This window comes from Leucopleurus acutus, assembly GCF_964270905.1.
Source record: "Leucopleurus acutus genome assembly, chromosome: 12".
NCBI lineage: Eukaryota > Metazoa > Chordata > Mammalia > Artiodactyla > Delphinidae > Leucopleurus > Leucopleurus acutus.
In genome coordinates, this window is record NC_139154.1 from 33,370,460 (window position 1) to 33,385,491 (window position 15,032).

Genomic DNA, 15,032 nt, shown 5'->3' on the forward strand with positions numbered 1-15,032 from the left:
CCCTGTTGTAGAATGGATGCTGGGGTCCCGTCATACCACTGTAATAGCTGCTATGAGGCTGTGGTGACACAACCCCTCCTCCAAACGGGGCACTGAAGGAGGCGGAAGAAGAGCAGGCCGACGCAGGCTGACTATAGCCCGACGGTGGTCTAGGGGGAGCTTCGTGCAGAGGTAGCGGGGGATACGCAAGTCCTCCGATATTAATCTGGTCTCTTGCAGCTCGAACATCTAAAAGATTAAACAACACCCCAGAAGGCAAAAGAAAATAGAACATTAGTATTTAATCCAATTACCATTTCCTCCTTTAGGCACCAGATAGAAACATGACTGTATCGCTCTTGCCAAGGATTTCAACGGGGTTACAGAAGTAGACAGGAAATTTTGAATACTCCATAGACATTTTAGCAAGAGAAACTCAACTACTTTGCATAAAAGCTTTTGTTCACCATTTGAAAAGTCACCAACATCTGGATTCTTCTCCTCAGTTACCAGAACTATAAACTTTTTTCTGACTTTTCAAGGTATCTGTGCTATTCTAACAGTTCTTGTGACTCATAAAGTTTCGTTAATTATTAATAATTCAAACTTGTGTAGTAAATATAACGTTAGCTAAGATTATGGGTTTGCAAACTATACGTCTCATCCATCTCTGAACAATAACAATAACCAATTCCATAGTCACAAAATACACCTCTGACAACAGCCTTATAACAGGTATCTAAAAAAGAATGTAGGAGTATAAGGCTCTCTCTCCATAATTCCTGGAAAATGCCAAGGTGAGTCAGGAGCACCTGCATCATACAGAAGATGGTATGTTTCAGCAAAGGTTCTGTGTGTGTCCATGTGCATACAGTGGTGCCTCAAGAACAACTTAAATTCTTCCAAAATCCTCATGTCACTGTCCTCAAGTTCTAGTCCACAGATTTAAGCTAAAATTTTAAAAGTGATATAGATTTTCTTACCCCTCTGGATAGAGATCCCTATTAAAGACAGAAGACTGGTGACAGAAAAATTACAATGGACTGACATCTTAAAGTGGTGATTATACCGTTAAGAGGAACCTGATTCCAAGGAAGGTTCAGCTGTGTAGGCTGGGAAACATAAAAAGGTCAATTTAACAAACAGCATTTTCCTAGCATTCCCAAAAGATGTCAGACTGCCGATCCGCAGTTTCATTAATTCTCCTGTGTAGCGCTTGGTTCGATATTTCTTGGTGTTTCATGGAGCGCAGGAGAAACTTACACAGCTAAGTCAGAAACAGGAAAAGCCTTCAGTGTTGCAGAGAGGAAAAAGTAAATTTATTACTAATACCCACCTGCAATTATTTCCCGTAGTTTGGGGTCTAGATTTACAGTGCATGGCAAAAAGGTTTTTACATCTCGAGCCACAAGAACTGGCGTCCTTGAAGATAAAAACACTTCAAAATTTCTTATATCTCCATCTATTTCCAGGAGTGGCTCAACATCTTTAGTTGTTGGAATATTCTTTGATATTCTTCAAGTAAGAAACAAACAAAAATGGTCATTAATGTCACTACTGGCAAATTCTGCATGTAACTTAAAATTTGTTATTTATAAAAATAACACATTATACACCTTGCTCTCATAATTTTTTTAAAGAAAAGAAAAAGGAACAAAACAAGTGGTACAGTTACAAAATTACTAAGGTAACAAGTGTGAGGTCAGAATTACATTGCCCTAATGAAAGGCAGGATTTGGGCTAGGAACACAGAGAAAGGAAAGTAACATATTCTAGGTATGTCACGTGTTAATGATTACCTCTCAGTGAAGACTATAAATGAGTTACCATTTTACACATGTGAACAGTAGCCTCAGATAAATTAAACAGTCTGCCTAAGTCACACAACTAAGAGAATCTGACTGGCTCTAAAATCCATGCTTATTATAAAATACTAGGGTTCTTGCCTTTGCAAAGAAAAGAAGAAATAAAGAATAATTTCTAAATAAATTACATGAACTAGAAAAAAGCACAGATTTTTCCTTTTTTAAAAAAGGTTTTATTTTCTATTATAACAGTAATCTGTGCTTACTATATAAGCATATATATAAGGCAAAGAAATACAGAAAAACAGAAAGGGGAAAAAACCCACATCATTTTACCAACCAGACACGATAACTACCAATTACAGTGTCACTTAGTCTATTTTTCATTATGCATAACTTTTAACCTAGTTGAATTTATATATGTAAATACTTTTGTATCAGGCAGAGGTCTTAAATGTAAAAACAAGTGACATTCATTAAAAAGTACTTAGTAAACACTTCTATGTTGAACTATACGTAACTGCCATTTTTATAGGTCAAAACGGTCAAATATTGACAATTCCACAGGGTTCAACCTACTACATGCCAGGCCATGCGCCAATCTGAGGCAGTGAGTAAAAATACATCACAGAGGGATAAAGGAATAGAAAATATGAAGGAGCTTAAAAGACAAGGAAGTAGATGACAAATCTGGATATAACCCAAATGTCCACTAACAAGGAAAAGATAAATAACTTGTAGTATAGCCATATAATGGAATACTACTTAGCAATAAAAAGGGATGGACTTATTTATATATGCAACATGGATAAATCTCATAGTAAATTATGTTGAGTGAAAGAATATAGCAAATGAAGAATACATAGTTGTATTTTTTTCATTTATATAAAACTAGAAAATGTAAACCAACCTATAGTGACAGAAAAAGGATAAAGGTTCCCTGTGAAGTCAGGGATGTGAGGAAGAGAAATGACAGGGAGAGACTTCAAAGGAATGGGAGGGGACTTTAGGAAGTGATATGTCTGCTCTCCTGACAGCAGCGACAATTTGGTGGGGATGCGTGTTGTGTGTCTATATATGTGTATACATATTTAAACTTCAGGAATTGTACAATTTAAATATGGCAGGTTATTGTATGTCAATTATATCTCATAAAGCTGTTTTAGAATCACTGTAAATCTGAAGATGTCTTCAAAACACTCAATTCCCAATTAGTCAAGAATATTAACTGTGAGATTATACTGAGTCTAGTTTCAGAGAAGCAGTAAGATTTTCATGTTCTTCAAAAAAGTGAAATGGAATCTTACTCTAATACTAGTTATAGTTACGTAATTTCTCTGGGACTAGCACTTTACTACTCAGGCCCACTACTTGGCTAGTAGCCATATATTAAAAGCCATCTAAAAGAAAATCCAGAGAACAAAATTAGCAAACAAGAAAAGAATAGGGTGCTGCTTAGAAAATAAGGATAGCAATTTTGTCTTAATGAATTTCAGGAAGTCCCTTTTATGGACTCATGCACACGTGCACAAAACAAAAAGCCCTCTGAAATGGGATTACTTCTTAATAAATTAAACTGGCTTTCAAACTGATTATTAAATATATTTAAAATGAAATGGAAAACTTGAAGAATGGTTTCACAGAATCATCTGCAGAAGTGGCCAAAATATCAGAGCTTCAACAGTTAAAAAGGTAGTTCATCTATTTCAGGAGTTTAACATAAAATACTAAGAAGAGAAGCTAGAAAGATTTAGATAAAAACACACAGCTGACAAGTCACATGAAACAAATTAACTGAATTTTAATGCCAGCTCTGCTTAAGCTTGAATGTGAACAGTGTTCTCAATACGATGAACAATACTGCTGTTCACAAGCCAACAGTCTGCTGCTGGTTTCCAGATTGAAGTCTCTATTCTAACCTTTTGAGCTCAATACATTAAACTCTTCTACTGAAAGAGATATTTATGTAAATGATAATCTTTTGGCAGTAGGCCACCAAAATCATATGTGCCTTTATTTTTCAGATATTTTTCCAAAGGTTAGTATTTAAAGAATTTAAGCAACTTCACTTTTCAATTAGGAGTGAATTTAAATTTCCAGTATTATGAATCATGTGAATTAAAGTTGCCAGCAGTTAAATGGCCCACAGAAGGCATTATAAAACCTCAGGCATCAGTGATCTCCCAGTAAGTTTAAATGCAATCTCCTTCTATGCTACCAATCTAGCAGTACTTGTTAATGCCAACATCAGTGTAAGTTAAAAGCATTTTGATTATAAATGACAGTGGTTTAGAAAGTCCGTATTAATTCCTTGGCAGAAATTACATAAGCCATTCATATCACTTCCATTCAAAATAAGGTTTTAAATTACACAGAAAAAATTCCATTTTAAATCAAAATATAAATAGGTTCTAAGAGCATAATTTATGAAGAAGGCATATTTACCTTACTTTGTCTAAAAGGAGCTGCCTAATAATGTCATTATTTAATCGTAAGAGATTAAAAATTAAGATAAATTTTCTTTAAAAATTTTAAAAGGGAAAACTTTTAACTGCCTCAGAATTGAATTACTTTGAAACAATTTAACTTCCAGTAGACTCTCAAATACTTTCTATCAGTGAGTGTCCATTTGTTAAATACTCTCTATGCACAGAACACTTGGAGATTCTGCAAGATAGATGGAGCACACAGAAAACAGCCACTCAGCATTGTAGCCAAACGGGTCAGAAACAAAAGATAAAATGAAATCCATTGTTAAGTCCATTACTATCTGCAGACAAAAACCCTAGACAACTTTGGAGCTAACCACACTCTCCCCTTCCGTCTTAACCAGGTTAATTCCTGCTCATCCTTTGTCTCTCAGCTCAGCTCCCCCTCTTCAGGGAAGTCTTCCGTGAAACCACATTGCACTCCTCTATTACAAACCCTCATAATAGCACATATGCTTTCTTATATACACATATCACAATTAGAATGTTACATTATTCAGTAGTGGAATTATTTTATTAATGTCTATCTCCCCCCACTAGACGGTAAATTCCATTAAAGCTAAGAACAAGTTTGGTTTTGTTCACCACTGTATCTCCAGTGCTTAGCGCAGAATGCTGTCATATGACTTTTGCGTAATAAATATTTGTAGAGTGAACAAACTACACAAAACAGTATTGTTCCCAAAGAACTCTATTCTTTTAAAATAATTTTCACTTTAATTACCCTTTCTGATATTGAAAAAAAACCCTTGTGCTTGGGAAAGAGTACATTGATCCATTTCAGTTAATTTTTGTACATGGTGTGAAATAAGGGTCCAACTTCATTCTTTTGCATGTGGAAATCTAGTTGTTCCAGCACCATTTCTTGTAGAGACTATTCTTTCCCCCACTGAATGGACTTGGCACCCTTATTAAAGCTTAACTGGCCATAGATGTATGGGTTTATTTCCTGACTCTCAACTCTATTCCACTGGTTTATGTCTGTCCTTATATCAGTGCCACAGTGTTTTGATTACTATAGCTTTGTAGTTTGTGGGTTTTTTTAACATCTTTATTGGAGTATAATTGCTTTACAATGGTGCGTTAGTTTCTGCTTTATAACAAAGTGAATCAGCTATACACATACATATATCCCCATATCTCCTCCCTCTTGTGTCTCCCTCCCATCCTCCCTACCCCACCCCTCTAGGTGGTCACAAAGCACCAAGCTGATCTCCCTGTGCTATGCAGCTGCTTCCCGCTAGCTATCTATTTTATATTTGGTAGTATATATAATTCCATGCCACTCTTTCACTTTGTCCCAGCTTACCCTTCCCCCCTCCCCGTGTCCTCAAGTCCATTCTCTACCTCTGCGCCTTTATTCCTGTCCTGCCCCTAGGTTCTTCAGAACCATATTTTATTTATTTATTTATTTTTAGATTCCATATATATGTGTTAGCATATGGTATTTGTTTTTCTCTTTCTGTAATAAGTTTTAAAATCGAGAAAGAGTTCTCCAACTTTATTCTTTTTCAAGATTGTTTTGGCTATTTGGGGTCTCTTGCAATTTCATATGAATTTGAGGATCAGGTTTCTGTTTCTGCAAAAAAGGCTACTGGAATTTAGAAAGGGATTGCACTGAATCTGTAGATCACTTTGGGTAATACTGACAACATTTAGTCTTCCTATCCATGAAGACAGGATATCTTCCCATTTATTTAGAACTTCTTTAATTTACCAATGTTTTGTAGTTTTCAGTGTACAATTCTTTACCTCATTGGTTAAATTTATTCCTGGATATTTTATTCTTTTAGGCACTATAGTAAATAGAAGTGCTTTCTTAATTTCCTTTCAGATTGTTCACTGGAGGTATATAGAAACTCAACTGATTTTTGTGTTGATCTGTACCCTGAAACATTGAATTTATCAGCTCTAGTAGCTTTCTTGTGAAATTCTTCAGGATCTTCTACATACAGCATCATGTAATTTGTGATTAAAGATAGTTGCACTTCCTCATTTCCAAATGGATCCACTTATTTCTGTTTCTTGTCTAACTGTACTAGCTAGAACTTCCAGTATAATGTTGAAGAGCAGTGGTGAAAGCAGGTGACTTAGTCAACTCAGACTGCTATAACAGAATACCATAGACTGGTGGCTTAAACAACATTTATTTCTCACAGGTCTTAGAGTCTGAAAGTCTGCGATCAGGGTGCCAGCATGATCAGGTTCTGATGAGAACCCTCTCTGATTTGCAGTTAGCTCTCTGATTCTTTTTATAAGGACACCAATCCCATCATAAGGACTCAGCCCTCATGACCTCACCTAAACCTACTTACCTCCCAAAGGTTCCACCTCTGAGTACCATCACATTGGGGGGTAGGTTTTCAACATATGAATTTTGCAGGGGACACATTCAGCCCATAGCAGCAGGCATCCTTATCTTGTTCCTGTCTTTAGAGGGGAAGCCTGCAATCTTTCACCACCGAGAATGTTAGCAATGCATTTTTCCATAAATGCCCTTTACCACGTTAAGTAAATTCCCTTCTACTCCTAGTTTTCTAACAGTTTTTTAATCACGAAAGGGTGTCGCATTTTGTCAGATGCCTTTTGTGCATCCACTGAGTAGTCTGCAATCCTTTTTATTTTTGTAAGGTGGGTGGTAACATCCATATTTTCTGATTTTAGTTAATTCTGTCTTTTATTTCTTCTGTCAATCTAGTGAAAGGTTTGTCAATTTTGTTGATCTTTGCAAAGAGCTTTGGTTTCGTCAATTCTCACTACTGTTATTTTATTCTCTATTTATTTCCACTCTAATCATTATTATTTCCTTCCTTTTGCTAGATTTGAAATTTGTAAAATTTGCTTCTCTTTTTCTAGTTTCTCAAGGTTAAAGTTAGGCTATTAATACAAGATTTTTCTCCTTTTTAAATGTAAGTATTTATAGTTACAAATTTTCCTGTGTGCTGCATCCTGTAAGTTTTAATCACCCCTAAAAAGTACCTTGAAGGAATTCTCTGGTGGTCCAGTGGTTAAGACTCTGTGCTTTCACTGCTGAGGGCATGGGTTCAATCACTGGTCAGGGGAACTAAGATCCGCATGGTGCAGCCAAAAAAAGAAAAAAGTACCTTGAAAATGATTCCATGGGTCACCTTTCATATTGTGTTGGAGAGAACGGTTAGCATAGGGGGTCAGAAAAATAGACACTTTCCTTGCTATAGCTAAAGTAACAGAATTACTTTATTACTTCTGTTACTAAAGTAATTAAAAGCTAAAACTCTCCGTATGCAGAAGGTTGTGCTGAGTGCAAAGCAACAGTCGATGGAGCAAAGAACTTGTTGCAGAGAAAACAAAGAGGCATCTCCACGTGGTGGTCAGAGCTGATTTTCAAGACAACAGTGCGCACAGTGTCAGGTTTGCTCACTCTTTAAAGTCACAAAAGTAATGTTGCATTTTATAGGCATCCTATTCAGTAAGCACACTAGGAAACAACAAACAAAGCACTTGTACATGTGGCACACTGGGTATGTAATCACGCCAACCTTCAGGCTTGCTCGTTTGTTTCTGATGTCTGATATTTGATATGTGTGACTTGTATGCTCAAGGGTGATCTAATTAGGGTTGGTAACTACTGCAAACCATAAAAATACTTGTCCAGGTTGCCACAGGGATCACTGGCAGAGCTAAACAATGTTACTCTTTTACTTACTAGAAGAGCTTACTCTACATTTTTAAAAAACTGTTTCCCATTGAGGGTGTTCATTTCCAAGGAGATCTATTTGGCAAAAACATGAGGGCCCAAGATTACTTTTTTTACACTAATGAGGAAACATGTAGGCCTGTAATTTAATGGATAAAAGAGTGCTCAATATGCAAACTCAGTAGACTACCATTAGACACACAATTTGCATATCTGCAGCTGGGCTTCAGCTGAGCTTCACCTGGGTAGCACAAGGTGTAACTTTGGTGGTAGAAGTAATAGGAAGAAAATTTTATGACCACAAAAATCTCATTCTTGTTAAAAAAAAAAAAAAAAGGCGCTGAGTCATTTTGACACAAAGGCATTTACACTCAAAGAGAAATGAGGTTGTTCAACTGCCTAGGAAACAAATGTAGTATAATCAAAGTCTGAGGGGGACAAAAATCCCCCTCTGAGGCTGTTATATAAACTTACTGCGTATTTACATGTTAGATGCTTCCCATTAAATTCAGTTTTAATAAAGGCAGTGATTTCTAGGAATACAATGCCTGCATGAAATGCAACTTGGCTGTATTCTGAAACAAAAAGCAGAGTGTTTACTGCAATGACTTTCCTTAGATCCAGACTTGATGATCTCAGATTCCTTAGAATAAGGCTGTAATGTTTGACAATTAAAATTAAAAGGCTTGAGACTTTTTTAAGGCATAAAAATGTATTTAAAGGGTGGGTCACCTGTTAACTGTGTGTGATCTGGGACAAGTCATTTAACTCTCTAGACTCCAGCTTCCTTATTTCAAAGGGGCTGAGGTAGATTTCTGAGGGCCTATCTGTGGCCCTCCAGATGCTTCCCACGCCCCTGCCATGTGGGGAAATGCTCTTTTTCTCAGAGTGATGAAGGAAAGCTCTGGCCTACGCACAGATGTCCCTTCCATGTCCGAGCTCCCTTGATTCGCAGTGTAAACACGAGACACGTAAGCATAATTTTACTGGCTGCAAGACTACTTTTGGTAACTGCAGGGATGAGAAAGGATCAACAGGGAAGGTAAGACACGAAAGCCCAGAGAAGTAACGCAGAAAGTATGTGCTGAGGCTCAACCGTAGTACTGGTAAGGCACTGCCTTCATTTCTGTGTGTTATGTAAAATGCTCTGAGTGAGGTAGCCCTTTCTTATATAAAATCTAATAGAAAAGATATTTAAATGTTGTAAAGAACTGAAAGGAAAAATTTTTTTAAAAACCAGTATTTGCTGAATACCTACTGCTTGCCATTCTTTGAGCCAGATGTTTTATCTAGTTTATCTAATTTCCCAACGCTCCATGAGGTGTTATTTCAGTTTTTAAAATGAGGAACCTGAGGCTCAGAGAGGTTAAGCAACTGGCCTGACGTGGCCTGGCTGTAAGGGGCAGAGCTGGAGCCTGCGTCGGCCAGATTCACAACCCTGTACCCTGCTCCCTGCGCTGGTTCAAACCGAGCGCCACAGACATGGCTCACGATTCTTAAATTAATGATTTACCTGTTTTTAACTCCTTAAAATATAATAAAATAGAATGCTGTTACACATTAAATTTTAACACACTGAAGAAGACCAACATATAAGCCTGTGTTAGCAAGTTATCCTGGTTTTTTGTTTCAATTTTTTGCAGACTTGGAAATAAAGTTTCTCCTCCATCTTCATGTATATATTCAAATTCCTTCATTGTTTTAAAATCCAGACCAGCACTTTTCCGTTAACAAAATTACTCAAGCCAGTACACTACTCCACCCTACATGCCTGAGCACAGAGTGCCAAAGCTAGTTAGAAAATCTCAGTAATAATTCATGACATGACCCAGGTGACAGGACCCAGTCAGAGAAGCAGCACCCAACACTTTGACTATTAAAAAAAAATGTGAGCAACTGTAAAATTATATTAGTGATTCAACTAAGAAACAAAATCCCCAATTAAACTTTCAAGTTTCTGAATCAGATTAATTGAAAATATCCCACCATTGCAAAGCAAGTTTAAAAGTTGGTTAACATTTGCATCTACTCATGATTTAGAATTATCTTGATATTATATTACCAAACCTAAGTATAGAAACAAATAGATGTTTGATCCAACACAGGACTGCAACAATCATCCACACGTTTTAATTTTAATATCCTTCAGAACAGCTCATTTTCCTATCTGAATTTATCAGGAAATGTTATAATTTGAATCAATTAATTTATATTCATTCTGCTTTATTTATTGGGTTTATACATAAGATTGAATTTGCAACAAGGTTTCCACCAGGGGGGAAAAAGCCTGAAAAACCATGTACTATAGCATGATGCCTACCCCAGTATTCCCATGCAGGTGATCAGATGATAGCAATTCAGATGACAAAACAGTAATTTCAAGCTAAGGTAACAGAGAAAACTTCAGTAAAGAGGTTGAGGCAAAACATTTCACAACAGACAATATGAAAATAGTTCTCTCTCATTAAAAAAGCAAAGCCCTAGTTTTATATCAAGAGTTTATATGATGATATGACATTTTAAAATATTCTGACAAAAGTAAATAAGATCCAATTTTCATAGCTGTTTGAGGAACACTAATAACATCGTGAGGTGCTAGCAAGCAATAAGAGATGTTCATGTTATTGCTGCCTTTAAGAAATCGTAAGAAGTGTTACACTAATCATATACAGGGCACAAATGTTTTGCAGTAAAATTCTGAATAACAATCAGGGAATGGAGGCTCTGAACTCAGAGCCTGCCTATAAATATGCCCAAGATTAAAGCAAAACTTTTATTATACGAGTTATCTTAAAGGTTTAACGTTTAATCAGCATGGAACCCAAGATCTACAATGTTTAGGATTTAGTATTTTAATATATAAACATAAATTTGTAAGCAGATCAATTAAAAAAAACTCCTTGTTCTTCATATCCCTTTGCCCAATAGTAACTTTAAAAGAATTTTAGGAGAAAAAAGTACTACACTAAACTTAATAAAAACTATACCATACGATCAGATAACCATTCGTTTATGATCATGATTCTCAGTGCTTAAAAAAGTCCTGTGAAGCCATTCTTTAAATAACAGGAATAAAAGTTGAACCTTAGACAGTTTAAAATGTTCATTAAACTCAGTGTTTTTCTTGTTTTTCTGCCATGGAAAAGGGAAAGCAAAACGCATTCACTCTTATTTCTTGGCCAACCGTGCTAACAATGTTTCTGGTGAAATACTCCCCCCTCGTGGACTTTTTGGACATTGCAAACAGAGGTCATGTGCTTCGGGGTTTTACATAAGCATCTCACCATTACCTTAGTACTTCAATTAGCCGGCATTTTTATTATACATTACCTTTGCTTATTCTCAAATTTTGAAGAGTCTTAAAAGTATTTTCATTTGAAATTCTGAAATCACAAACCTCTGTTGAAAAAAAATAATTTCAGGGAAAATACTGATCTCTACCTGATCTCTAATGGTATATTTAATTTTTTGGACAAATTTGAATCCTTCAATAATCATATTTGTTTTTTAATGTAAATATGCATAATATTCTTATTGTATTATAAAATAAACTATAAACCTGCATAGGTAATGATATTTTTTATTTTACATATTAAAACATATTTAGAAAAACTGATTTTTTAATACTGTTTTCAAATAGTCTTCTTAGTTAATATATTTTAGTTTTTCACGTTAAAGTTAGAAACACACAACTTCGAAACATTTAAAATTCCTTCTTTGGACTTCCCTAGTGGCTCAGTGGTTAAGAATCTGCCTGACAGTGCAGGGGACACAGGTTCGAGCCCTGGTCTGGGAACATCCCATATGACACAGAGCCACTAAACCCGTGCGCTGCAACTACTGAGCCTGCGCTCTAGAGCCCGCGAGCCACAACTACTGAGCCCACGTGCCACAACTACTGAAGCCTGTGCTCCTAGAGCCCGTGCTCCGCAACAAGAGAAGCCACCACAATCAGAAGCCCACGCACCACAACAAGTAGTCCCCACTCACAGCAACTAAAGAAAGCTCGCGCGCAAGAATAAAGACCCAACGCAGCCAAAAATAAATAAATAAATTTTTAAAAATTCCTTCTTTGTTCTATATTAGTATAAAATACTGAAAATGGCATTATGAGTTTAAATGAGAAAATATTTAAAAAATCAATTTTACCCTATTGAAAACAAAAGAAAAGCTATTGAAAACGCTATCAAGAAAAAAATTACAGACACTTAGCAGACATAAAAATGGTATAAAGGCTTAAACACACAGATGTACCAGCTGTTTAAGTGCTAAATATCACAACTGATTTTTTTTTTTCAGTTTTCCGTACAAAACCTACTGCAGTTGGTAGACACAATCAGAACTGAATGAAGCACTGATTTGGGGTTTTACATAAGTTGCTAAGAAGTTTGCATTTTTTTAATGGAAAAGATAAATTCCATCCTCTAAAAAAATGTGTATTTGCTACAACATTCCCATTGATACACAATAAATGATTCTAAATATTCACTTGAAAATGAATAAATTATATCTGGAAATAATAAAATTAGTTTAGTTCTGCATTTCTAGTATCTCAGACCCACTGCCTAGCTCTGTAGTCACAGACAGCCTCCTGGCTTCCAGAAATGGGGCTGGGGAAGCTCCAACAGCTATGGCCGTGTGAACTTAGGTAATGCCCGCTCTCTCTGCCTCCCAGAGCTACGAGCAATAAATGAAATAATCTAGGCAAATCCAATGTGCGGCATGTATTGAGGGCTCAAGTAATACTAGTTACTGCTTTTATTAGCATGTGCCGGCACGTAATAAACTCTACAAACATTCGGTTAATGAATGAACACAATCAAAATGTTTAGCATAACAAAAACAGAGTCCAGCTACGTCAAAGGGCCTTTTTAAACAATACTGACAACAGCCTGTAAATAGAAACTAAAGTGGGAGGAACCTGTCTCAAAGTGTGCCCATAGGAAGCAACTCCAAATCGGGCCATTCATAAAACCATCACGAATGTAAGAAACCTTCCAAACACAGCTGAACTCACCATTACAGGGAAATGCCTAGGAAAACACTGCTTTGATTTTACTATCACCTGACAAAAGGCAGAATCTACTAGGTATCAGCTGAAATATGTAGTCACCATTCAACCTTTGTGTTCCGAAAACGTTCTATGTGCCTTGCCCAGGGATCTACTGGTATTAATGACAAAGGAAAATGTTTACCCACGTTTAGAACCAAAGAAGGACACGTCTGTATGGACAGTTATTTTTTTCAAGATAAAATGTGGCTTCTCATTTACCACCTTCCCCAAATCCATGCTTTCCTCAATGCAAATGTCATCATCGTATTTCTTTATTCTTTCAGAAATACCCACTACTGCCTACTCTATGCCAAGAATGTCTAGAAACAAGGAATTCAGAAAGGTTTAAGGAAGTTACATTTCGTGGAGTTAAGAGTCTAGTTCAGGAAACAAATATTAAAGAAACAGCAATGCAAATATTTATAAAAGGTATCTATGGGAAGTATCATGAAGTAACATACCAGTGTATAATGAACACATCTAATAAAATCTTGGAGACTGGGATATGCCTGGATACAAAAGGCTTCCCGAGGTAGTGACATTTAAGGTGAGACCAGAATAAGGTGGGAGAGGGGAGGATGGGCCAGAGATAAATACAGGTGGAAAGGTAAAAGGCAAGAGGGAGAAGGCATGAGGAGAGGCTGGAAATCCATGCTAAGATTGTTTGGAGTTCCAGATAAACCTGACTCCTGTATTTAGAATTCTGACCAACTATTTCTCATCATCCTTAGAACCCAATTTGATACTGAAATGACCACCATTTCCATCTTACACTACTCATACATCAAATTCAATACTACTCTACAAGCAAGGTGCTCTGTACACCTATCAGTTTTCAATGCAGCGGGAAGCACCTTTCACTCTCAAGCTGGGGTTTAGATGTGAGGGGTAGCGGGGCGGGACAGGACATGCAGTTGGCAATTCCAAAGGAAAGAGGCAGGTGAAAACACTGACCCAAAAATTACGCTTATAAATCCATCGTTTTATCAGAAAATAAAGAATAAAATGATCTTAAGAAACATGAAACTATTACAGCAGAAGAAACAGGCAGGGAAGTCATATAAATTCTTGCAGATGTTTAGAGTAACTAATGAGTTTTCTATCAGGACACTGCAACAAGACTATAGATGATGTCACTCATTTCTCAGCTCTCTCATATTCGTGGAGTGCCACCATGGACCATTCTCTACTGCTCATTTCATCTTTACTGTGCGACTGCCACCTACTTTCTCCACAACTTTCCATTTACCCTAATTTTTCTACCCAGTTTCACTGTTATCATCTTCCCAGCACAGGATTCTGAAAATACACCCCCTTCGGTCAACAGGGTTCCCTAAGTCGGTTCCAAGTTACACTGATATGACCAAATAACAGGCACCTTAGAGCATTCCGGGTACGTGCACAATTTTTTCAAGGCCCTGCAGTGGATCTCCATTTTACTCAGAGTAAAAGCCAAAGTCCTTACAATGTTCCTCCTAAAAGCTGTCGGTGACCCGCACCCCCTGACCTCCCCGACCTCATCTCCCCCGCTTCCCCCTACAGAATTCCCTCCAGCCACACCAGATCCCTTGTTGTTACTGTTCCCCAAACATCCCAGGCACTCTCCAGCCTTAGGCCCTTTGTCCAAACTGTTCCCTCTGCCTAGAAACGCTTTCCCTAGATACCTACTTGGCTAATTCTCTCTCTCCTCCTTCAAGTCTCTGGTCAATATTTCTCTCCTCAAGGAGGCCTCCCCTGAGCCTCTTGAGCAGTCTGGACCCTGCACCACTCTTCCTCCCCCTAACTCTGCTTTTTATTTTTTCCATAGCACTTGTCACCTCTTAACATGCTGTAGAGGTGTGTGTTACAGAGACTGTTTATCACTCATACCTCCCTGATAGAGTAATAAGCTCCTCAGCTTAGGGATCTGTGTCTGTATCGGTCATGGACATATCCAGGCTCCTACAATGGTGCCTGGTTCATAATGGGTGCTCAATAACTATTTCCTGAATAAATGAATGAATTCTAAGCTTTCTCCCATTAATTTCTCT

General features: G+C 37.1%; 1 protein-coding gene across 4 annotated transcripts in view; it reads right to left on the bottom strand.

The window, feature by feature from the left end:
* The window catches only part of KIDINS220 (kinase D interacting substrate 220), a 94,667-nt gene that overhangs the window by 22,625 nt on the left and 57,010 nt on the right, over positions 1 to 15,032 (bottom strand). For all 4 annotated transcript variants that reach the window (XM_082852376.1, XM_082852374.1, XM_082852375.1 and 1 more), the window contains exons 23-24: positions 1,316 to 1,494; positions 2 to 228 (exon numbers count right to left, since the gene is read on the bottom strand). In XM_082852376.1, the coding sequence (XP_082708502.1) occupies positions 2 to 228; positions 1,316 to 1,494 (406 nt within the window). The remainder of the gene's footprint in view (position 1; positions 229 to 1,315; positions 1,495 to 15,032) is intronic.